This window comes from Cyprinodon tularosa, unplaced genomic scaffold (assembly GCF_016077235.1).
Source record: "Cyprinodon tularosa strain WSP-4 unplaced genomic scaffold, ASM1607723v1 ctg180, whole genome shotgun sequence".
NCBI classification, from domain to species: domain Eukaryota; kingdom Metazoa; phylum Chordata; class Actinopteri; order Cyprinodontiformes; family Cyprinodontidae; genus Cyprinodon; species Cyprinodon tularosa.
This window is the reverse complement of record NW_024038609.1, coordinates 232,490-258,077: the sequence shown is the minus strand read 5'-3', so window position 1 is coordinate 258,077 and position 25,588 is coordinate 232,490. Positions and strand designations below refer to the sequence as shown.

General features: G+C 40.8%; 1 protein-coding gene across 1 annotated transcript in view; it reads right to left on the bottom strand.

Annotated features, from left to right (window-relative positions):
- Positions 1–25,588, bottom strand: part of rpgrip1l (RPGRIP1 like) — a 46,238-nt gene that overhangs the window by 16,408 nt on the left and 4,242 nt on the right. Inside the window, exons 5-22 of the mRNA XM_038282215.1 lie at positions 23,253–23,352; positions 22,758–22,901; positions 22,580–22,685; positions 20,043–20,189; positions 19,873–19,946; positions 19,469–19,608; positions 12,028–12,134; positions 11,902–11,952; positions 11,661–11,825; positions 11,453–11,570; positions 9,072–9,396; positions 8,719–8,846; positions 7,130–7,272; positions 5,509–5,839; positions 4,123–4,400; positions 3,942–4,040; positions 1,314–1,382; positions 957–1,107 (exon numbers count right to left, since the gene is read on the bottom strand). Coding sequence (XP_038138143.1) covers positions 957–1,107; positions 1,314–1,382; positions 3,942–4,040; positions 4,123–4,400; positions 5,509–5,839; positions 7,130–7,272; positions 8,719–8,846; positions 9,072–9,396; positions 11,453–11,570; positions 11,661–11,825; positions 11,902–11,952; positions 12,028–12,134; positions 19,469–19,608; positions 19,873–19,946; positions 20,043–20,189; positions 22,580–22,685; positions 22,758–22,901; positions 23,253–23,352 — 2,676 coding nt within the window. The remainder of the gene's footprint in view (positions 1–956; positions 1,108–1,313; positions 1,383–3,941; positions 4,041–4,122; positions 4,401–5,508; positions 5,840–7,129; positions 7,273–8,718; positions 8,847–9,071; positions 9,397–11,452; positions 11,571–11,660; positions 11,826–11,901; positions 11,953–12,027; positions 12,135–19,468; positions 19,609–19,872; positions 19,947–20,042; positions 20,190–22,579; positions 22,686–22,757; positions 22,902–23,252; positions 23,353–25,588) is intronic.

The window sequence follows — 25,588 nt, the reverse complement described above, 5'->3', positions numbered from 1 at the left end:
GAACGCAGGGAGGATCCATCACACTCACCTTCTTGCTCGCCCTATGATGGGGATGCAGTTTGGAGGAGAACTGACAGTGTCCTCTTGTGAACCTCCTTTTATTCAAAAACGCTGCCAATACACCATTATAGAGTAGCTGTACGTTAGAAACATGTTCCGCGGTCATCTGGAACACGTCAGATACGTGGATATGTGTTGAAGATTCGTTTTTGATAAGTTATGCACAAGTTACTCATAGGGTTTGTACGTGCTGTATGTGGACATGTGCCTGTGTGTTCCAGCAGCTTTTAGCGTGCTCACAACTTATACAATCCTACCCATAACTTATCCAACGTATTACAGCGTTTTTGCCAGATTTTTCGTACGTCAGGCATACACTGTCTAAATCGTCAAGGTGTGACAGGGGCTTGAGCTTCCAGCTTGTGAAACCAGGTAAATCTAATTGCAGACAGATAGAGCTACACAGGAGACTAAGCCATGATGTCTAGGATTATTGCTGCTTTGACATTAAGGATCTCACATACTCAGCAGCACTGATTAAAGTTAGCTTGAGTACATGAAGCCTTTAGAGTATCACTTGCTTTGATCCTGTAGTTTCACTTATAGACCAGGATTTAGAGACTTTTTAGAAGCAAGAATGACCTTCGGGGGTTTTCAACCTAAATTCCATTAAGTAAAAAGCAAGTGAAAACTCCCCCTGTTTTTTAGGTTAATTCTAATATGAACATTCGTTTTAACAAACTCGACCAAACTGTCGTTTAGTCAACAGAAGGCAGCAGGTTAGAGATTTCTCTTCCCCGTTTATCCAGTCAGGTCTGTTTTCCACATTAAATCACCAAACTGCTTCTGCATTTCTTTCAGAACTATTCTGGAACAGTTTCTGCTTTTCTTTCCTTGCAGATGAACTAAATGAGGAAGAAGCAGACTTTATTAGCTGCACTGATCAACTTTCTAACCTTCAGTGATTTCCTCGGTGATGTCAGAGTCGTCAGAGTATGACTGAGCGCTCGCCACCAGCTGCCCCTCAGAAACATGAGACTCTTCCTCATCATCATCAGCATCATCATGGCCGTCTTCTGTTGTACTCTGAGGGGTTCTGGATGCCACCTGCAAGGAAAACTGGGTGAAGTTAGAGAGCAGCTGCTCTGATAAACACCGAGCAGGCAGCCTGGTCTGTTCGTGTGCTTTTTTATTCTTTTTAACAGCAGATCTGTCATTAAAGCTCCACTGTAACTTGATCCAGATAACGGTTTAGTATCAGGGTGAAAAGGAGCTACCTTTTCATGTTCTGCTCTTCATTGCTGAAATATTACCTGGACATCAGGGGTAAAGGTAGTGTTCTGTTTCTCTGATAGACTCTCTGCTGGAGCTCCCTCCTTCACCTGGGAAAGAAACAAAAATGTCCTCATGAGGTAAAGGTCTAAAAGAAAAAGCCTTAACTCAGAGTCAGAGGAGGGAGTTGGAAGAAACGACCAAACCAGACTGGGAAATAAAATTAAAAAATCCATATAAATATATGTGGAACGTCAGAAAAAAATTACCGGAAGATCAAAAACCCATAAATGAATAAAACTAGTTGGTTTGAATATTATTCAGAGTAGAAAAGAACTTCCAAAACCTCCAGTCACTCAATTTATTTTACTGTGTCCATCTTGGCAATAATTGGAGCTCAACTGGAGAACAACAGGCAGACCATGGAAATAAGGCACCATGCTATTATTAATAACTAGCCAGTGTTTTTTATGGTGTTGTAGGTTTGGTGTTTTTTTTTAACCTTTGAGTTAATCTGCAGGCGTTCCTTTGTATTCACTTTGCTTTCCCTCTCAGACGTACCGAGAGGAACTTTTATTTTACTGCCGTTGATAGAAGAACTTAACAAAGAGTCCCAAAAAAAGTTAAAAAACATTCCTCACTGGAGAAAAATCGAAATCTAGAAGTCATTTTTTCTTAACCCCTTGAACCCTACGGACCCACCGGTGGGTCCAGCTGCTACATGACCTCGTAATTTTACCAAACCCCCAGTATTGATGTAAAAAACATATTTGGCACAGTTTGGTGACATTTTTGGATAAATGTGCCAAAATGGCCTCTCCGCCTAAGAAATTTCTCACTAATACCATTCTAAAATAAATATGATTCATCTGATTGAGTCCAAATTTGGTATATTTTTACACAACATTTAGATTTGAAAGTCTGTACTACTTTTTTTGTGCTATAAATAATATTTTGGTAGTGTTTTGCAATGTTTATTTAAGAAAATTTTGGCGAGGTTCAAAAAATGCAAAATATTTTGTATTTTGTCCCTAATATTTCAGGCAGGGTCAAAGCTACAATGGTGCTGACACCAGAAAACCATTCTATGACATCTTACCTTTAAAGAGGTACCAAAAGTTTCTTCTTAAATCTAATAGCTTTGAGGCTATAAGTTATTTACTTTTGTGTGTTTTTGTCAGGCAGAAATTTATTTATACCCCCTTAGGGTGTAAGAGGTTAAAAAAAGTGCATTTGTTCTTGGATTGAGGAGGTAAAAGAGACATTTTGTCAATGGAACAAGACAATTTACACCTAAAATAAGACAACACAATGTCATTGTCTTATTTCAAGTGCATATTATCTAATTATCTTATTTTAAGAGTAAAAATACTCATCCCCTTGGCAAACTATCTAACATACTACTCAAATTAAGGGTAAATACACTCATTTTAGCAAATTTTTTTACTTTTTCTAGATTGTTTTTCCAGTGCTGGACTTTGTTTCCAAGTTTGAAGACGTTTTGCTTCCCATCCTGGATGGGAAGCGAAACGTCTTCAAACTTGGAAACAAAGTCCAGTGGATTGTTTTTTAACTTTTTTTGGAATGACTATGACCTGGACGACTCTTCACCTGCATATTAACAAGGAATCATTTCACATGCAGTTCTTCACTCTTGAGAACACAAGAAATAAAAAACATGAAAGATGATCAATGAACTAAGGAATTAATGCCAAAAAAGGATAAAAGAAATGATCCCATCTTCAGCCTGTTCCATCCATCCTAAATTTAAAATGATTTACTCTCAACAGGCCTGTTAAAGTCTTTTGGGTCATTTTCCCCATAAAGTCAGACTTCTTAATATTCTTAGGAGCATTAAAAAAAAGATATAACATCTGAAAACACAGAAGCTAACTCTTATTCTAGCAGCTCTAGTTCTGCATTAAGCTCCTTTAGGTGTTCTATGCAAACATTTAGAAAAGGTCGTCAGCTAAGGGGGCCTTAACTAATGACTGAGGATTCGCGCGTAGGACCCCTCCCCTGCTGCCTCCATCCAGAACCATCCGTCTCTCAGAGACAGAAAGGAATCCGTCGATCCTGCTGCAGCCTGATTGGCTCCAGAACCGATCCAGACTGTACTCTGCATGCTGCCCCTCCAATCGTTCACCTGCTCCCTGACCACAGGCTGTGCTTTAAACCCCATAACAATCAGAGAGTCTTGCTGGACGTCTGGATCAAAAGCCCACTGTTGGTACTGAACAGGACTCAACCTTTCTCATGGCGAACACTGGAACCACAGGAATTTGATCCTTACAGCTCAACAGCTGGAAAACTAAGGGGAGCCCGGACTGATCTATACATGGGGCTCATTTTCCTCTGCCTGAAATGAGATCTGGTTGTTTTCTCTTCAGGAAGACGGGCATTTATTTAATGTGTCGTACGTGTAAAATTAGTTCGTCCCGTCTGTGATACCTGAGGAGTAAACCTGTAGCTGCCGAGCTGCTGCGGAACAGGAAAACTGGGATGAAGAAAAGCAAACAGAGGAACCAGAAAATACGGGTGGAGCTTTTTTCTCAGCTGACTATTCACCATCAGCGTCACATTTAATGGATTTCCTAGTTTTTATAGGAATTCTGTCCCATAGTTCTCCATGATCAGAGGAAGGATCTAGCCGAACCCAGAGATCGCACCTCATCCTCTGCTGGCGTCACGCCCACAAACGTGACTCTTTTGGCCCCTGCTCCATCCCTGTCCTGAGTCTTCTGTCCTCTGGTTCTGTGCGGCGCCACCTGGTGGTAAGAGATCAGAAGACACTTTCTAGTCTTTTGTAGATGTTGTTCTACTAACAGATGCTGAGGATGAACTTCTGACTTCAGAAGCAGCTGCGGCGTTGAGGTTCTTGAGCTCCTCCTCTTCCTCCTGTAGCTTCTCCTCATCATCTTCCAGATGGTCATCCATCTTTTCCATCTCAGCTTTCCCCTCTTCGAGTTTAGGATCAACCCGCTGACGGGGATGAAGCTGTGACAACAATCCAGACTCCTCAGCTGCCATGTTGACCCCTGGTGAGGGACGGTAGACAAACATCCACCTCAGCATCACCTCTAAGGAGCCAGCAGGTCTCCCCTCAGGATCAGCAAGCTCAAACAGCCCTAAAGGAAAAGGAAGAACAGAGCAACAGCTGGTGACTGAGGTTAGTCTCAGTCAGAACATTCAGGGTGTTTTGGATCAAAGAGGACTTTAGTCTCCAGCTGCCTGATCATCAATCCAATATACTTTGGAGGTTTCCTGATTAGAGATCAATGGATTCAGGTTTTCAGGGGAGGAAGGATTTTCTAAGCTGATATTTCATTTTCCTCCTCCGTTTCCATGATCACAATATCTTACACCAGTACAACAGCTACTTCCTCCCCACAGCCATAACCATCTAGATCAGAGGTCACAGATTAGCGGTCCGGATCTGGACCCGGACCCACCTGCTGGCTAATCCGGACCCAACCTGATTAAAACATTTATAAATTACCGCATGTTGTCCGACGACAGTGTCTTACTTCACTTGCGCCGCTTTTCCTGTTTATATGGTAAAAATTTCCAGAGCACCCGGGACCAGGCTACACATGATACAAATTAGCCAATGAGTGTGGACTGCTGAAAGAAGTGTGGTGAGCTAGTGAAAGAAAAGTGAAATGGTGCTCAAAGGTGACCCTGAACATTTAGAGGATGTTTGGCTAAACCTGCTGCTGTGAAGCAGGATTCTCCACCATGAACAGAATCAAAAATAAATATGGATCCAGGCTCACGAATGAGCACCTTGATATGTGCTTTAGAATGGCTTAGTCTCCATTCAAACCCAGGTTTAAAGCCTTGCAGGGCAGCATAAAGCCCACTGCTCTCATTAAGACAGAAGAAAAGAAAAAAAAAACAAAGAAACAGTCAGTTCAGGTGTTTTATAAAATATGTGAGTCAGGAATTTGTCTTTATACCAAACTGATTGTTGTTCTCTACTTCAAAAAACAATTTAGATTTTAAAATGGGTAAAATTTTTATTTAAAAATGTTATGTATAACATGGATGCATATTTATTTCAGTGTTAAATTCTGTTTAAAGAAACAGATTATAATTAAAAATGTCTCCGGACCTTTATTGGTTGATCATTTTCTTTATTCAGACCCTGCTGAGTTTTAATTGGTTACCTCTGATCTAGAATGTCTCTAACGCCCTCCAATATATGGAAGTGTTGTTTATCCCCTTCTACCTCACCTGAAACCTCCTGACCTCTGGTCAGAGGCAGCAGCGGTACTCTGGCTTTTCCCACATATGTGTCCATCTGCTCCTCCTTGAAGTCGAACAGGTAGAACTGAAGCACCTCAGTCTTCAGGTACCGGTCCAGGTCTCCATCCATCAGAATGGGGTAGGATTTCTGGTCACTGAACTCGGGGTGGCAGCAGTCGTCCACAGTGGCCGTGGGATAATCAGGAAAGTCAAAGAACTTGTAGACGATGTAGGGACTGGGCTGCTGGGCGCTCCTGGACCAAAGGTCTCTGCAACGCTGGACAGTGATGAGGAGCTCATTCCTGCTGGTGCAGGTCAGCTGCAGAAGGCAGATAATGATAAAAATGGGAAGAAACCTGCTGAGCAGAGAAGAATCTTTAACTAGACAGGAATATTAACCAGGAGGAAAGACCCTTTTCACACTGGATGCATGAATGGGTTTTGCCATAAGCAACGATAATCATGTTGGACCTTGGGGTCCATGGGAAATGCTGGCTGTCTAAAGCCTCCGCTCCGCCCTAGAGACACGTCCACAGAGACACATTTGTAGGGACATAAGGAAGGACACCTAGTCTCCTGGGATAAGCTTTCCTGAACTGAACAGCTACCCTGGCTAGGTCTTCAAACTACAGATTCCATTAAAATTTTTTGAACTAGAGATTCTTCACCTTTCCAGCAAAACAATTTGGGTTTTTTGATTTCTTCTGATCTTTTCATGTGTTTACTGTAACTAACCAAGCTAACAAGAAGCTAATGGCAACAATATGGTGGCCAATCTACGTCTGCAGCGGCCCTCTCTCGGCATAGTCGTCTGAGAAGGACCGCCAGCTCTGATGGCGATTTTTGACTCAGCTCTGGAATCAGTTTTGGACGGATTAGATTTGGGGTTTTGGTTGAAACATGAGCAGGAAGAAGCTCTACGCTCATTCATTTTTAAGAAGGACGTATTCACTGTTTTACCGACAGGCTGTTTGTTTACACTCCCCCACCAGCTTTCTGTCGCTCTTACTACATCACAGTCATTTGCTCTCATTGGTCAGAGCGTTGGCCAATAGGAACACACATGGTTTGAAAAACAACTGGTTATTCTCATCAACAATCTTCTAATGTCTCATTCATCTGGGCCAGACTAAATTACACATTTAATCTCACATTTAATTTTGTTTATCATGCTAGGTGAGCGCAGCATATCTCTTTCACCTCTTTATGAAAAATGAGCAAAAAACTCTGATCAGTGCCTCATTAAGCTTACAAACCGTCCCACAGCATTTATTGTTGTTTTTTTGTTTTTTTTTTTTTAAGATATAGATCTAATTATGTTATTATAAGCATATAAACATTCTCTATCTGTTCTGGTTTGAGACTTTTCACAATCTTTCCAATTCAAATGTGGGAAATAGAAGTGGAAAAAAAATCTGCGTAGATCTGCTCAACATGCCTAGTCGGAACCACTCTCTATGCAGACAGTGTGACATGGAAAAGAAATGGATCAGAGATTAATAAGTCGTACGTAACCTTAAAGGCCGTTCAGGCCTGATTTGCAAATATGTATAAAACAATCAAATAAATAAAACCAGTTTATGTCAGAAGTTTTCTGTTGACAGGGTACCTGTGAGCCTTCACTGGGAGACGCCTGGATGAAGCCCACAGCCTTTAGCTTCTGTCGGTACAAACGGATAGTCTCTGTCATGGGAACCCTCAGTTGGAGCCAGTAGTCCAGGGAACCGAAGTTCCGGGCCACCTCATCTCGTCCTGAATAAAATATGAAGAAGGACAGACCAGAACAGGGTGAAGAAGCAGGACAAAGGGGAAGAAGGAGTCATGCTTCCTCAAGAGGAAGATCTAATAAAAAAATTAAAATAAATCAATGACTCAATAAGCTGGGTTTCCTCACATCCACTGATTACAACACGGCTGGATCCTATGATGGCTATTGGATTATAAATTATTCTGAATCTATGTACCGTAATTTTCGGACTATAAGCCGCGACTTTTTCCCCATTTTTCAACCATGCGGCTTATATAACAATGCGGCTTATCTGTGGACTTTTACAGCTAACGGCCATTAGCGTAATACCTAAGTCTATGGATTTTACCATCCACCATGTTGACGTCACATTTGCTTCAACACAAAAGTACGGTAGCCGCACGCTCGCGGGAATGCGGAGCTCCTCCGGAAGCAGACTTCTACCGTGAGTGGTACGAGACAGATCGACAGCGAGAAAGACGGACATTAAACATAAAAAACCTGCGGCTTATAGTCCGGTGCGGCTTGTATATTTACAAATCATGCAATTTAGCTTCTGCGGCTTATATTCAGGTGCGGCTAATATTCCGAAAATTACGGTAATCGCTTTAGAAATAAAATTGAAACTTATTAAAATGTTCAGTTTTGTCTGTTATGACTTTCTATGACTTTTGTTGTTTTCGAAAGTAGGCTGACAGGAAAGGGGGTGTGAGAGAGGGGACCACAGGCCGATTTCGAAGCCGGGTCAGCTGCGTCAAGGACTAAGACCTCCATCATGGGCCGTGTGCGCTAACCACTGCGCCACCTGCACGCCCTACTGTGTGATTGTTAATGTTATGTTGCTGGGTATGCATAATGGGATGAAATGCTAAACTGATGGTACTACAGCTTACACTGGCCAGTGGGGTGGCCAGGGTATCGCACAGCGTGGCCATGGCCACCCCCTGGTGGCTCCACTGGGGGGTCACAAATATCATCACTGTGTGAGTGAATGGGTGAATGTAATGTAACGTGCTTAGGTCACCTGACTATGAGTACGGGCCTTTTATTATTTTCTTTTACTTTATTGGCCAGTGTTAAGCCACTGGTTGACAGTAGAGGCAGGCTTTTCCTCTCAGATTTAGAGATCTTACAAAAGAGATTATTTTCCCATAAATGCGTTCAAACCGACTCATTTAAACAGAATGGGAGTTACATTTTACTTCATGTTTTGTGAAATAAAATGATGCAAAGTGATCTGTATTGAAAAGCGTTTTCACTCACCAACCAAATTGACTGTAGGCAATCACACCTACTGTATATTAACCTCAGAGCTCCCTACTTCTGATGAAACTGAAGAAGCCTCTTGGATGTGAGGAGAAACGTCTTCTAGAGAACTTTACATCCAGTTGCCTACACCGAACCTTTCAACTTGACCCTGACCTAGATAAATACACAGGTATGTCCCTCACCAACCAGTGGGATGCTGCCGAAAACCTTTCCTTCCTGTTCCAGCAGCTGATGCAGCCTGAGCTGAGCTGCCGCCGGCGTCCTCCAGTCCACTCCCAGCGCCTGATGCAGCTCCACCGTGACGGAGCCCCTGTGCCAAAAAAACAGATGGAAAAACAAAATGTCACAGATATTGACAAAATCAAAATAAATCAACAACTAAGTCAAAAAGAAGAGGAGGAGTCTCTCTTTTCCATAATTTATGAGCTGCGACAACAAAAGTTTAATCTCCACCGAGCTTCCAGTAGCTGATCTGAGTGATTTGAAGGTGTAAAAACAAATAAAACCAGCAGTCATCTCCAGGTGTCTGATTTACCTGTGCAGGTAGTCCATGAAGGGGTCGTCCATGCTCACCACGTACTTGGAGGTATAACCGTATCTAGGACAGCGGCCACTCATCACTGGGGTGGAGTGCGGCTCGAACAGGTAAAAGGAGTAGGTGCAGAAGGTAGAGGGATCTTCGTCGTTGAGAACCTTCAGAGCGGAAGGAGACAGTGTGGCTCCGACTATCTGCAGCTCCAGGAGGTTCTCTCCACGCTCCAGATTGACGACCTCATCCAAGCACCCCGACTCATCTTCCCCCGTCAGCTCTGCCTTGAAGACTTGAGTCTTGGTGCCGTAAGCAGCGTCTCTGAGCTGATCTGGGAAGCAGAAGGAAATCTTCAGATGAAGATAATGGAGGCTTTGAGAGGACAAACTATCATCCAAAATCAATTATTTGGAGATGAGGACAGAAAGGCTGATCTCAGTGAATGACGACTAAAATTGGTCTAAAAAGTTAGAAATCTAACCAGACATGAAGAGATGAGCTGTAAGAGGGCAACCAGATGATGTACTTCTAATGTAAGGGTCAAAGGTCACGCAGTGTTGCTTTAATTTAGCTGATTTTCCTCATAACAAACATTTCTTAATCTATTTTGAAATCTATAACCAGTTATTTTCTCTCAATCGTTGGTTTCTTGTATTAAATCAATCACAGATCATTGATTGGACAGTGTTGTTTTTGACAGCCATCTTAGATTTAGTCTAATTATTATTAGTTTTAGAAAGTCCCATTTTAGTCATTAAGATATGTGATAATTTTAGTCGGTTTTAGTCGACTAGAACTTAAAAAAGTTTAAGTCTAGTTTCAGTTTGCAAAAATGTTAACTTTTACAATTTTGAATAACAAGCAGATTCTTTACCAGACTGACAGCTCTAGCCTAGATACTACAGTTGCTGGTATAGAATGCCATGCAGTTCATCGTGCTGTTGGGCAGAAAACTTTGATTTATAGAATTCAAATGAACTTTTTCATGAATTAATGCCCTACTTTATATAAAAGTTTCTCACAAAAGTTGTGAAAAGAGTAGATTTAGCTCAACACATAATATTGGTTAATGTCGCGACAGAAAAGCTAACAAGATGTACGATAAAGGAATAGTTTTAGACATACAAGGTTTCCATCCCAGAGCAAACTTTTCCTGATCTACTTTGAATTATGCATTACACACAGATCAATAAAATCTTCATTACTCCAAAAAAGCAAAGAACAAAAAACATTCCTTTTCCCCTTAAATACTTTAACCCCCTTTGCTCAGAGGTCAAAGTAGATTTAAATTCACTGGGTTTTGATATAAAAAAAATTACCTACATAATTGCGTTGTAATGCCATGGCAATCAAGACCTAAACTCAATGAATATGCCAACTAAAATGTTGAAATTTTCAAAGGAAACATAGAAAATGTTTTAATGACAATACAAGGAAACATTTATATCATATTTCTATCATATTTCTATAGATAGAAACGAGAACTATGAGAGAGAAACATTCAAAGATCTATGTAGCTTTTCATCAGGCACATTATCCAAAAATAAACACTATGCAATGAAATATTGTATTTGGATATAATTTAGGGATTCCTTTTGGTAGAAATTAAAGAATGTTTAGTATCACCTCTTGTGAGCTGGAAGAAATAATATTTTAATAGTTAGACTAAAGGTTTTTTTACGCTTTGAAGAGGATGATCAGTGACATGTAGTTTATTAAGTAGCGAGAGCAGGAAGAGCCATGCTGCTGAGAGCGAACCATCAGAGTGGAGCGTGAAGCACAGACTCGGTTTTACGCGCGCAAAGACATATTTCTGCACAAGCACAGATGGAAGATCAGAGAAGAGTTTGTCAGAGTTGAACATGCGGTACCGGACCATTATGGGTTATTTTCTCCCCTGATGCTGCTGCCATGATCCATCTGTGGTCATGCAGAATCTGCACCGCTGCACGCCAGGTGAGCTGCGTGACCAAACAGGACGCAGCAGCACAGCTGACACTGCTCAACTTGTCTAACAGATTAAAGCCCAATGATGCATTTTAAATGTCGGACCAACCACCCGCAAATGTTTATTTAGTCTCATCTCCTTGACGAAAACTCAAACCTATGACTATTCATGCTTTGTCATCAAAGATCCATGCTTAGCTCCCCAGTTTTCGTTATCGTCATGAAAAAAATTAGCGTCTCTGAAATAATTTTGTCATCGTCAACAAAATCAACACAGTGATTGGATCTGCGTCGCCCCTAGCAACAGGGTTAACACTCTCTGGTTTAGGGCACTTTAAGGATCTCTGTGATTCCTGATGAGATGTGGAATTTTCAGATATTTCTGACGGGGTTTATCTACAGAAGTACATCAGGCTCCAGGTAGATATTTAGATAAATACCTTCCAGCTTGGAGATCCTGGCAGCTCTGGCATCCAGCAGCTGAGCCTGACGCGCCAGCGTCTGCTCAAACTCAGCTTTGTCACTGCTCATCTTCCTCAAAGCGGCTTCCAGCTCCACCTGGACACCAGCAGGACAGAGAGCAGACAAACTTTTTCAGCAGGTGAGAAAAGATAAATCTGTTTCCTGGTGGCCGTGAATTTTCTCCACCTTGTAGTCTTTACTGATCCGGCTCTCCATGTTTAGGAGGTTTCTGGTCTTCTCCAGTTCCTGGATAGTTTCAGCGTGAGCGGCTCTCAGCTCTCTGACGGAGCTCCCGTCCTCGTCCACCTCCGCCATGAAGCTCAGATCTCCGCTTTTCTGGGACTTCCGCTTCTGAGAAAAGATCTGGACGTTATTTTCCTCATGGGAGGCCATGCGTCTGCAAGGTGATGCTGGATGTTTTACTGACTTTAATCAGCAGCAGGGCCTCTGTGAGTTCAGCCGCGCTGTAGTCCTTCTCCTTAAAGAACACAGATAGGAACATAAGGCTGGCTTATTTACCATGTGAAAACTCCAGCTTGGAGGAGCTGCTCACCCTGCCGTAGAACTTCAGACGCTCCTTCAGCTCCTCTACTTCTTGCTTCTGTTCCAGGAACTTCATCTGAAGCTTCTGATTCTCTTCTGTCAGCTGCTGGTTTTTATCTGAAACGATCAAAGGCGTGATGATTTCCATCAGGTCGGACCAATTCACACTGGTGAACAGGTGTGACCGAGGCGGTGCCTGCTGGCACCAAAGGGCCCTTCAGGACCACATGGGGCACTCAGCACCTTCTGAAAACAGAACAACTCAGCAGTGGGCTAACCCTGAAATCTCACAACCTCCATAACCGACCCGCTCCAGACCGCCTGCGCGAAGGAAAGCCTACAGCCTCCGACTTCCTCTGAGCTTGAGGAGAGCATGTGTGATATTATTATTAAATTCAAATGAGCAAAACATGCGGTAATGAATGTTTAATTTAATGTGACAAATTAAAAAAAAGTCCCCATCAGCATCTAGCATATGTGCAGTTTCTGACCCATTTTCTCTTTGTTGTGGATTTTTGTAACAGGGATCACATAACATTGGCTTGTATGAACTATGTTTGTTCTCCACTTCCAAACCCAGCATCTCTTCATCCATGCCCGCGATTAGAGGTTTGTTTTGAAGTTTTCAGATGCGCCCTTGGAAGTTGTTGTGAACAAATTTTATTAAATTTTTAGGCCTCTCAGTATAAAATAAATAAGACGAGATCAAGACGAGAAATCTGCTTCCTGATATGCAAGGGCGTAGGAATATGTTTACAATTGGGGGGACACATGTCGGAAATCTGAGATTCGTAAATATTCAACAGAAACATATCTTAAGTACGCTACTTAAAAAAAAGGCTATTTAATCTTTTACTTTATTCCTTTATAAATGTGTTTGCAAAAATAATGCATTTAAAATGTACATAATGCATTTGTTCATAAGATGTGAGCATATCACCAAACAAAATGACTGGAGTCTTTTATTAAGCAAAGGGAGATGTCTTTCAAGGGCTTCAGCCCTTGGCATATTTAGTGTCTGCATACGCACTAGAAAATCAAAACAATTCAGTAGGCCACACAAGTGCAAAGTTTGATATGTTTTATTTTGTCAAACTTGCAATAATGGTCAAAAATGAATTTATATAGGTTGACTGACAGAGGGAGCTGACGGTGTGTTGAAGAATTATGGACAGGGCGCTTTGAAGCATCTGGTTCAAAAACGCATTATCAACCTTTGGTAGAAATCCATCCATCCTTCCATTTTCTGTACACCCTGTCCCTTAGTGGGGTCGGGAGGTGCTGGTGCGGGGTCCACCCTAGACAGGTGGCCAGTCTGTCCAGACCTTTGGTAGAAATGGCGCCTTTAATTCCAGTTTGCAGTACAGAACAGAGAAAACTACAGAGTTGTCAATGTTGTGTTAATCTGTTTATAGTCTAAAAAGAGGAGCCAGCAGTTTGAGGAAATAAAGGTGCAGAAGTTAATTAGTTGGTTAATTAGTGGTTGTGCAGCAGTCCGCTGCACGACCAATGCGACCGCCGCTGCTAAGAATTAAAATTAATTCTCCCTGTGGTTAACTAACGATCAGGAGCGCGGCAGGTATAACATCTGTCCATTTCGGCGAATCAAAACCATGCAAAACATAAAAAATCCTCGTAAAACTCACGCCCAGACCGGGCTAATTTCAACACAAGTTGTGTTAGGTGACTGTTACTCACACTGACGTTTCTCTTTTAAAAAAATCTGAGTAAGTCCTACTGCTGTTTCAGCCTTTTAGTTGGTGGTGGCATTGTACTGAAATGAGATATAAAAAAAAATATATAAAAAAAACATTTTGGCTAGCGTGGCAAACGTCTAGAGAAAGTTAGCAGTTAAATGTTGGATGAGTGATCAGCCCAAGACTACGGAAGAGGATTAGGGCCACTGGAAAAAAAAAAAAGTTAAGTGATTTTTACATTTTATTTCAGTTTAATACGGGAAAAAAGTCAGAATTCTGACTTTTATTTTCAGAATTAAGACTTTTTTTCTCAGAATTTTGGATCTTAATGTAGATGGGCACCATGAAGGCAGAGATGTGGAGCACTCAGCTTCACTGACAAAGATGTGAGTTGTTTGAGATGGCCAGTGACACATTGGTGGAAAATGACAGAATTAGGCAACTTTTTACGTGCCCGAGGGGTCCCCTCATTAATGGAGGAGCAGAAGGTCATTAAAACAAGAGAGCTAGTCTCTAAAAGAGACATGGCTATGGCTTGATGCTAACATGTTTGTTGTTAAACATACTTTTGTTATATTACATTTGTGTTGTGTTTTCCAAATAGTGTAGAAAATTAATGGTGGGTTTATAATGTTTACCTTTTATGAGCAGGACAGGAAGCAGAGAAGTGTAGCATTACCTCCAACTAGTTAAACTCATAATTATGAAGTTATTCAACAAATTTCTCAAGTAAAAAAGTGCAACTTTTTTATTTATTTATTTTATTTTTTTTACCAGATTTGTGGATTAATTTCAAAATTATGTATTCCTTCCAAATTTCCAAATCTGAAGAATTTTTTAAAACAATATCTACATTATTTAACATTTAGTTTATGTTTTAGCAGTACTTCCTGTTATATTTCTTTATACGTATATTTTACATTTTCTTGCACAGCAAGCTCAGCAGATTTGAAATTGTGTGCTTGTGTAAACACTAGTCAATCTTTACTCTAAACATATATTCTGGTTATTTTTTAGGTAGACCTTCTTGTTTTTATATATCTGTATAGCCCCCCCTCCCCCCACCAAAAAAAACTGTAAACTGATTAGAAATATTAATCATCTGTCAGATTTCTGAGAAAAAAGTCAGAATTCTGAGATTAAAGTCAGAAATCTGGGAAAAAAAGTCAGAAAAAAAAGTCAGAATTCTGAGATTAAAGTCAGAATTCTGAGAAAAGTCAGAATTCTGACTTTTTCCCCCATGTTAAACTAAAAAAAATTAAAAATCAGTTAAATTTTTTCAGTGGCCCTAATCCTCTTCCTACAAGACTAAGATGCCTAAACCAAAAAGATTCAGTTTCTATATATGAAAGTGAACTGACAACAAGACGTTATAAATAAGCAATATTCATAGCAGCATTCCCGACAGACCATTTTACCTCATTAACAAGTTTCTGACTTTCTGTATCGCTGTTTCCCTCTGAGTGCTCAAACACTCAACAGTTCACAGAGGGGAGGGGGAGTACAGAGACGTAACGCTATGCTGCGCCTTCAAAATAAAAGCACGATAGTTAAAAAATTGTCAAAATCTAATATTTTGCGGTACAATTTTTGGGGGGGACATATCCACCTGGCTTTTATATTGGGGGGGACATGTCCCCCCCGTCCCCCCGCTTCCTACGCCGCTGCTGATATGTTGAAGTACCAACAGTTTACATCCAATCATTTAATTACATGTTTTGTTTTGTGGAATATATAAGAATAAATCTCTAATTTTAGTTACAGTGGGGGAAATAAGTATTTGACCCCTTGCTGATTTTGCAGGTTTGCCCTCTTACAAAGAATGCAACAATCTATAATTTTAATCATATGTACATTCTAACAGTGAAAGACAGAATCCCAAAGAAAATTCCAGAATATCACATCATATGAATTTATTAAAACTGATAACCATCTGATGAGGAAAAACAAGTATTTGACCCCCTGGACAAACAGCATGTTAATATTTTGTAGAAAAGCCATTTTTGACCAGCACAGATGTCAAACGGTTTTTATAGTTGGTGAAAAGGTTTGTGCACATTTTGGCAGGGATATTGGCCCACTCCTCCCTGCAGACAGCCTCCAAATCATTCAGGTTCCCAGGTTGTCGCCTGGCAACTCAAATTTTAAGCTCCCTCCAAAGACTTTCAATTGGATTCAGGTCTGGAGACTGGCTAGGGCACTCCAGAACCTTGATGTGCTTCTTCTTCAGCAACTCTTTTGTTGCTTTGGCGGTGTGCTTAGGGTCGTTGTCGTGCTGAAACACCCATCCTCCACCCATCTTCAGCTCTCTCACTGAGGGAAGGAGATGTTGTTCCAGAATTCCACGATACATGGCCCCGTCCATCCTCCCCTTAATACCATGGAGTTGTCCCGTCCCCTTGGTTGAAAAGCACCCCCAAAGCATGATGTTGCCATCACCATGCTTGACGGTGGGGATGGTGTTCTTTGGGTTGTACTCAGTGTCTCAGTACTCAGTGTCTCTATCAATGAAAATGCCCTTTTGAAACTCGTTTTTTTTTTTTTTATTATTATTAATATTATTAAGATTTTACTGAGGTCGGTTTTGAAATGATCTTTTGAAAACCTGAGCCATTAAAAACGACTGAAACAATGCCCCGAAATGACCGACCTACTTGCGCACACCCGACCAGCCTCTCTCTCTTCCTTTGTCACGTGAACTCGCTCGGTCGCCCGCAGGGCATGCCAGATGCGCAGCATCATAGCAGTTTTCAGATAGCAGGAACGGTCGCTGACAGGCTGCTTCTCCCGTGCCCCATTAGCCAGGTAATATACAGATCAAGCTAAATCATTTTGTTGTGCATTAAAATGTCTCATTCAGCAGCACCAAACACGCATTTTGCCGACTGGTCACCAGATAAACTAGTTGTCTCCTTGTAAGATGCTATTTTACTTTTTATATTTTATATCCATATTTTTATCTTAAGTGTATACATTAGTCTATTTTATTGCATGACGTATACCCACAGTTTTTAGATATTTTTATAATTTTATTTACCTATTCCATATTATATGTTTCATGTTGCACGATTGTACCATAAAAAAATCCTAGTTTGTGAACTCCTTCACTAACAATGGCAATAAACCTGATTCTGATTCTGAAAGTTTTACACTGTAGCCCAAGTCAATGACAGATAACGTGAGGACGACCACATAGGCTACAAATAATTTTGGTAGAGTTTGCAATTGCAAATCTACGGACGAGGATTAGGGCCACTGAAAAAAAAAAAAATAAGTTAACTGATTTTTAAATTTTATTTCAGTTTAGTATGGGAAAAAAGTCAGAATGCTGACTTTAATCTCATAATTCTAACTTTTTTCTCATAATTCTGACTTTTTGCTGAGTATTCTGACTTTAATCTCAGAATTCTGACAATAAAAAAGTCAGAATTCTGACTTTTTTCCCATGTTAAACTGAAATAAAATTTAAAAATCAGTTAACTTTTTTTTTTTTTTTCAGTGGCCCTAATCCTCTTCTGTACAAATCTATGTGTTAAGACAAACGTTTTCTGTTGTATAGGTTTTGTTAGGCAACATAAATTAACACATTTTGGTCTCTTTATTGTCTTAATTGTATATTGATTTAGTAATTGCAGCACAATGCCAAGAAAGGCGGGTTAATCATAATGAAAAATCTTAAAAGCTGTTCACATTTTATTTTTAAGTGGTTTGTGCAGCAGGTATTAAAATAGCTAATATTTTGTAGGCTACCATAAGTCATATCCACGTGACAAGACTTCCAGTCATGTTGCCCTAATAGCCCATTATTTAAACTAATGTGGCATATTTGTTAAAGCTATTATTATTATCATTATTATCATTATTATTGTCATGATGGTTATTATTAATATATTGTAGCCAGTCACAGCAGGGAAGCTCTATACCATCAACATATAACAGGACAGGAGATGAGGAAGAGTTCAGGGAAGACACAGAGACAGAAAAAGACCAGGATGAGGGAGAGCAGATGGGTGAGGGAAAACAGGGAGATGAGCCAGATGAAAGAAGTATGCTTTAGTCTGTTCTGTTGGTGATGTGACTTTTTTCCATTGAAAACTCACGTTTAGAGAATATTACAAATAAAAGTCAAATTTCATTCAACATGCGTTTATTTTTTTTTTATAATTAAGTGTTACACGTGCGCTAAAAAGTGCCCTCCCCCCCCTCCTGAGCACCTGCCCCCCAAAATGTCTGTGCACGCCTCTGCTCAGTGTTCTTTGCCCTCCAAACACGACGAGATCAGTTGAGGCCAAAAAGTTCTATTTTGGTCTCATCTGACCACATCACCTTCTTCTAGGCCTCTTCTGAGTCGTCCAGGTGGTGAATGGTGAACTTCATGCGGGCCTGTACATGTTTCTTCTTGAGCAGGGGGACCTTGCATGCGCTGCAGGATTTCAATCTATGACGGCGTAGTGTGTTATCAACCGTTTCTTTTGTAACTGATGTCCCAGCTGCCTTCAGTTGGTTCATCAGTTCCCCCCTTTGTGGTTTTGGGATGATTCCTCACCGTTGGCATGATCAGGGACACCCCACAAGGCGAGATCTTGTGTGGAGGCCCAGACCGAGGGAGGTTGGCGGTGGTGTGGTGCTTCTTCCATTTCCTGATAACTGCACCGACAGTTGATCTTTTCTCTCCAAGTTGCTTTCCGATTCTCTTGTAGCCTATCCCAGCCTTGTGAGGATCAACAATCTTGTTCCTGATGTCCGTAGAAAGCTCTTTGGTCTTGCCCATGGTGGTGATATTGGATGCTGGTTGTTTGGGTGTTGACAGGTGTCTTTTATACAGGTAACGAGGTGAGGCAGGTGCATTTGATGTAGATAATTGGTTGGGATTGGGGCTGTGTCTTAAAGAAAGACTAACTGGCATGTAGGAGCCAGAATACTTGCTGTTTGGTAGGGGGTCATATACTTCTTTTTCCTCATCAGATGGTTATCAATTTTTATAAATTCATATGATGTGAATTTCTGGAATTTTCTTTGGGATTCTGTCTCTCACTGTTAGAATGTATATTTGATTAAAATTGTAATTTGTTGCATTCTTTGTAAGTGGGCAAACCTGCAAAATCAGCAAGGGGTCAAATACTTATTTGCCTCACTGTACCGAAATGTCGTGCCCATATTTTAAGTAGTTAAACCGGATCTTCTCAACATTCTTTTTCCTGTTTGCTACAATTGCAACAGGGATCTTGACCTGGCCGGACCGAAGTGGAGCAAAAAAATAGCTCAGCTCCGTATTTTAACGGTGACGGACGGAGAAGACGAATGTGGATGGTGACTTTCAAAGGAGTAGCGGTGGATGTGGAACATTTCTCATTGATTAACATGACAGATAAGTACTCTGCACGACGTACATGAGCGGGACGGAGCGGAGTGCTGGCGGAGGATGTGGAATCTGGGGGTAAGTTTGAAATGCTATTTTACTCTGCTGCTTTTATTTTCTAGTCATTTATCAAGCATTTCATCATATTAATCATCTAGAGCAGGAGCAACAACATCTAAAAGATTAGATTAGAAATGAAGATTAGAAATGAAAAGAATCAATAAAAAGAATCAATAAAAAATTTTTATGTAAGAAGTTTAGGTGAACGCTGACCCCTTCGGTTCATACTACTGGTGGCCCTTCCTATGACTCATTAACCATAAAGGAGCCCTCAGCCTGACCCCTGGTCTACAACGTTCACAGACATCCTGAGACGTAGCGAGACGGGGACACACCTCTCTCCGTCTTGATCCTGTCCAAGACCTCGTTTTTGTCTGCGAGGTCGGCCTTCAGCGCCGTCTCCAGCTGAACGATCTGCAGCTTCAGCTGCTGCTCCTGAAGCTGCCACTTCTGCTGCTGGGAAACATCAAAGGCGCTGCGGACAGAGACGGTGAGACACAGCTGAGGTCAGCCGCGACAGAGACGCTGAAATAAAGCCCTGACACAATCTGGACCAGTTCAAAGATCCACAGCTTCACTTTACAGATTTGAAACCACCCCACCTCCTCACCTGTCCTCCTCCTCACCTGTTCCCCTGCTCACCATCTGCCTCCACACCTGTCCCCTCCACTCCAGTGTTCCTCCTCACTTTTCCCCCTCATCCTCACCTGTCCCCATCCACACCTGTGCCCCTCCTCACCTTTCCAGTAGGTCCTTGTTGCTCTCCTTCAGCAGCTCCCTCTCCTGCTCCAGGTCACTGATCCGCTCCTGTAACTGTTCGACAGCCCGTGTCAGTAAACCAGAGGACTGAGCACGGTCGCGCAGTGCCTGTAACCATGATAACAGCTCAGGGGGTGTAAAGCCTCTCACGTGCTCCACCATGATCTTGTTGATGTTGACCATCTGCAGTTTACTGTCCATCTCCAGATTCTTCATCCTCTCGTCTTTTAGCTGAGCCTTCAGATCGTCCACCTTCGCCAGCGCTGCATCGTTGCTCGCCTTCAGCGTCTGCTGAGCCTGAAAAACAAAGGTGAGCCTGTTTTTTCCTGCTGTGATGCTAAATGTTAGCTTTGACTTGCGCTACGACCAAACATTTCTAGCAGAGTGAGAGATTTCAGCTACCAGGTTTGACCAAAGGAAATCTTTAAACTCTGTTTGAATCGTTGAAACAGAAACCTTATGCCAACAGAACCTATTCCTGCTTCGGTCTGACTGTTAACTGTCGACCTCTGATTTGTAAATATTAAAAGAAACTGGATAAACAGATGCTTAAAATATTTTAACCCCGTGCTTAAATCACTGCCCTAAATTTCTGTTTGTTAAAGAACTCAGATGGCCGCTCACTAAGCCTGGTTCTGTTGGAAGTTTCCTCCTGCTAAAAGGGAGTTTTCCTCTCCACTGTCACTACAAGCACGCTTAGTGGGAGGGATTGCCTTCAAGCCAATCAGTCGATGCAATCAACTGCTTTTCCTTAAATAGAAAACTTTTAATCAATTTAACTGTATGATTTAGTGAACTGTAAAGTGCCTTGAGATGACATGTGTTGTGAATTGATGCTATAAACTGAATTAAAATTGAATTGAGGTTCAACTATCACTTTATCAGCTCATTTCTGTCCTGTTATGATTTCATTTGTTCTAAATATACATTTAGTTATTTTTATTTCTGAATGTATTATTTGAATGTGCGTATTAGTTCCTTTTTTTATAATATTCTCTTGTATTCCTGTAAAACACTTTTGATTAGCATGTGTATGAAAAGCGCTTAAAACTAACAACTATATCTTTCTCCTCAAAACAATATTTTTTTTTAATAATCCATCCACAGAATGTCTAGAAAGTTGCATAATAAAGAATTTATTTTACTAAAAAAAAGTTTAAAGTATACGAATAATTACTTTATAAATATTGACTACTGGTTAGGGGGAGGGAGTGTTGGCCTAATGGTTAGAGCAGTGCGCTTGTGCTCTGAAAAGGTGGCAAGTACCCGGTTTGATCCCCACAGCCTGCACTCTGGGTCCCTGAGCAAATCCCTTAACCCCACACTGCTCCCTGGACGCCGCACAATGGCAGCCCACTGCTCGCCAAGGGGATGGGTTAAATGCAAAGGTAAATTTCTCCAATGGGAGATCAATAAAGCACAATTATTATTATTTCTGCGTTTGAAGTCATTTCCAATCCTAGTAGCTACATGGTAGAGCTGAGAAAAGATTTCTTCTCTAGGTTACATTTCTAAGACTAAATAAAAGAAACCAAACAAAAAACAATTAAAACGGAGGAGAATATTGGTCAAGATTTAGAGAGCTGGTGCCAACTTAAGGAAGCAAAAGGGCTCAGAATGCACAGGGAGATTGCTGGTTTCCTTCTGAACAGGTAAGGTAAATATTTACTAAAGTTAGCATCAGTGGACCTGAGGAGCAGCGCAGAATGAGTGTGAGTACCTCCTTTACTGACAGGGAGGCAGCTATCACCTTTAAAGGAATAGTACACCCAAAACATGATTAGCCTTCATTCTCTACTCACCCCCATGCTGAACAACACTCTGGAGTACTTTTTTGATATCTCAAATGCATCTGGAGATCTGGGAGGCTTCTTGCTGTCTGCTGACATTCAAATAATGGAGGTCTATGGCGCCCGAGACAGAAAGGTCCATAAAAGTCCACAAAAAACGTGTCAATATTCCTCCATACTGCTCGTCCAATGTATTCCAAGTGTCCTGAGTGGGTAGAGTCCAGAATTTACTCGAAACTAAGTCATTTAGAATGTTTTTAGAGCATAAACAGTAGTGTATAGGATTTCCTGAAAGCGCGTTCACGAGTCTACGGAAACCGCGGCAGACCAAACCAGATGAAAGTGCGCATTCAGCGTCTGCTCTACAGATAATGCAAGCGTAGAAGAAGAAATGTGCTGTTTACCTGTGCAAAGAAAGAAACAACGAAAGAAAAATGTCTGAGGACTTCAGTGTTGAGGAAGAGCATGAGTTCTTTGCCGAGCTGAATGCGCACTTTCATCTGGTTTGGTCTGCCGCGGTTTCCGTAGACTCGTGAACGCGCTTTCAGGAAATCCTATACACTACTGTTTATGCTCTAAAAACATTCTAAATGACTTCGTTTCGAGTAAATTCTGGATGCTACCCACTCAGGACACTTGGAATACATTGGACGAGCAGTATGGAGGAATATTGACACGTTTTTTGTGGACTTTTATAGACCTTTCTGCCTCGGGCGCCATAGACCTCCATTATTTGAATGTCAGCAGACAGCAAGAAGCCTCCCAGATCTCCAGATGCATTTGAGATATCAAAAAAGTACTCCAGAGTGTTGTTCAGCATGAGGGTGAGTAGAAAATGAAGGCTAATCATGTTTTGGGTGTACTATTCCTTTAAGACCATCTGATGAGACTTCTCACCTCCTGGAGCAGCCGATACCGGCCCTCCAGCTCCGTCACGGAGTTGAATCTGTCGGCCAGCTGCTTCTGCAGCCTGATCATCGACGTGTTGCTATTGACCTGTGACCTGGGAAGAAAACAGGCTGTGTTTAAGTCTGCCTGCTCAGGCTGCGGTAACACAACACATGAAGAAACAAACCTAAGAGTGGAAGTTTGCTGCTGTCGGGCCTGCAGGAGCTTCTCCTCGAACTCCTCCTCCTTCCTCCTCATCTCCTCCCTCAGCCGCTCTGCCGCAGCTTCCAGCTCCTCCATGTGACTCTGCTGAGACTCTACCACGTTCTCTCTGAAGAAACATCAAATGTCTGTTTATTTCGGAACCAAAGGCACGTTTCTGACCGAGCTTCTAGTTGACATTTTAGAGAATCCCTTAAAGTCCCAACATTGTTTAGTCCTTTCCTACAATGGATCTGAAACTGCTCTCAGAACCTATTCATTCTACTACGCATTCATTCTACTCATTCGCCACGGGTCAGAGTAACAAGCTGGTTAGGTCTATATGACTGAGCTACTAAAGAACAAAATGATCCAGTTTTGGATCAGAAACAAAAAAAAAATCCCGTTCAATCAGCAGGGATCCAAACAGACTTCATTACAGGTTCAGTGGTAGTATTGCTGCAAAGCAGGAGAAACCCACAGGTTACGGATCTCGGCCCTCGCCTCCTCAAGCAGGCTGTGTCCATATCGAGGCAGCTTGCCGGTTGGAGGCCTCCCATGGCCTTCAAAACTCCGCATACCTGAAAAAGACAGATACGGAATGACTTTATATGTTGCTGACTGAACAGAATCACATGACCAAACTAAACAGAACCAAATGATCCAAACTAATCAGAACTAAAAGGTCCAAACTGAACAGATTCAAATGATCCAAACTAAACAGAACCAAATGATCCAAACTGAAAAGATTCAAATGATCCAAACTAAACAGAACCAAATGATCCAAACTAATCAGAACTAAAAGGTCCAAACTGAACAGATTCAAATGATCCAAACTAAACAGATTCAAATGATCCAAACTAAACAGAACCAAATGATCCAAACTGAAAAGATTCAAATGATCCAAACTAAACAGAACCAAATGATCCAAACTGAAAAGATTCAAATGATCCAAACTAAACAGAACCAAATGATCCAAACTGAGAATATTCAAATGATCCAAACTAAACAGAACCAAATGATCCAAACTGAGAAGATTCAAATGATCCAAACTGAGAAGATTCAAATGATCCAAACTGAACAGATTCAAATGATCCAAACCAAACAGAACCAAATGATCCAAACTAAACAGAACCAAATGATCCAGACTGAAAAGATTCAAATGATCCAAACCAAACAGAACCAAATGATCCAAACTGAACAGATTCAAATGATCCAAACTAAACAGAACCAAATGATCCAAACTGAACAGATTCAAATGATCCAAACTAAACAGAACCAAATGATCCAGACTGAACAGATTCAAATGATCCAAACCAAACAGAACCAAATGATCCAAACTGAACAGATTCAAATGATCCAAACTAAACAGAACCAAATGATCCAAACCAAACAGAACCAAATGATCCAAACTGAACAGATTCAAATGATCCAAACTAAACAGAACCAAATGATCCAGACTGAACAGATTCAAATGATCCAAACCAAACAGAACCAAATGATCCAAACTGAACAGATTCAAATGATCCAAACTAAACAGAACCAAATGATCCAAACCAAACAGAACCAAATGATCCAAACTGAGAATATTCAAATGATCCAAACTAAACAGAACCAAATGATCCAAACTAAATAGAATGAAATGATTGAAACCAAACAGAACCAAATGATCCAAACCAAACAGAACCAAATGATCCAAACTGAACAGATTCAAATGATCCAAACTAAACAGAACCAAATGATCCAAACCAAACAGAACCAAATGATCCAAACTGAGAATATTCAAATGATCCAAACTAAACAGAACCAAATGATCCAAACTAAATAGAATGAAATAATTGAAACCAAACAGAACCAAATGATCCAAACCAAACAGAACCAAATGATCCAGACTGAAAAGATTCAAATGATCCAAACCAAACAGAACCAAATGATCCAAACTGAACAGATTCAAATGATCCAAACTAAACAGAACCAAATGATCCAAACCAAACAGAACCAAATGATCCAAACTGAACAGATTCAAATGATCCAAACTAAACAGAACCAAATGATCCAGACTGAACAGATTCAAATGATCCAAACCAAACAGAACCAAATGATCCAAACTGAACAGATTCAAATGATCCAAACTAAACAGAACCAAATGATCCAAACCAAACAGAACCAAATGATCCAAACTGAACAGATTCAAATGATCCAAACTAAACAGAACCAAATGATCCAGACTGAACAGATTCAAATGATCCAAACTGAACAGAACCAAATGATCCAAACTGAACAGATTCAAATGATCCAAACTAAACAGAACCAAATGATCCAAACCAAACAGAACCAAATGATCCAAACTGAGAATATTCAAATGATCCAAACTAAACAGAACCAAAGATCCAAACTAAATAGAATGAAATGATTGAAACCAAACAGAACCAAATGATCCAAACCAAACAGAACCAAATGATCCAAACTGAACAGATTCAAATGATCCAAACTAAACAGAACCAAATGATCCAAACCAAACAGAACCAAATGATCCAAACTGAGAATATTCAAATGATCCAAACTGAGAATATTCAAATGATCCAAACTGAACAGATTCAAATGATCCAAACTGAGAATATTCAAATGATCCAAACTGAGAATATTCAAATGATCCAAACTGAACAGATTCAAATGATCCAAACTAAACAGAACCAAATGATCCAAACTGAACAGATTCAAATGATCCAAACTGAACAGAACCAAATGATCCAAACAAAACAGAACCAAATGATCCAAACTGAACAGATTCAAATGATCCAAACTGAACAGATTCAA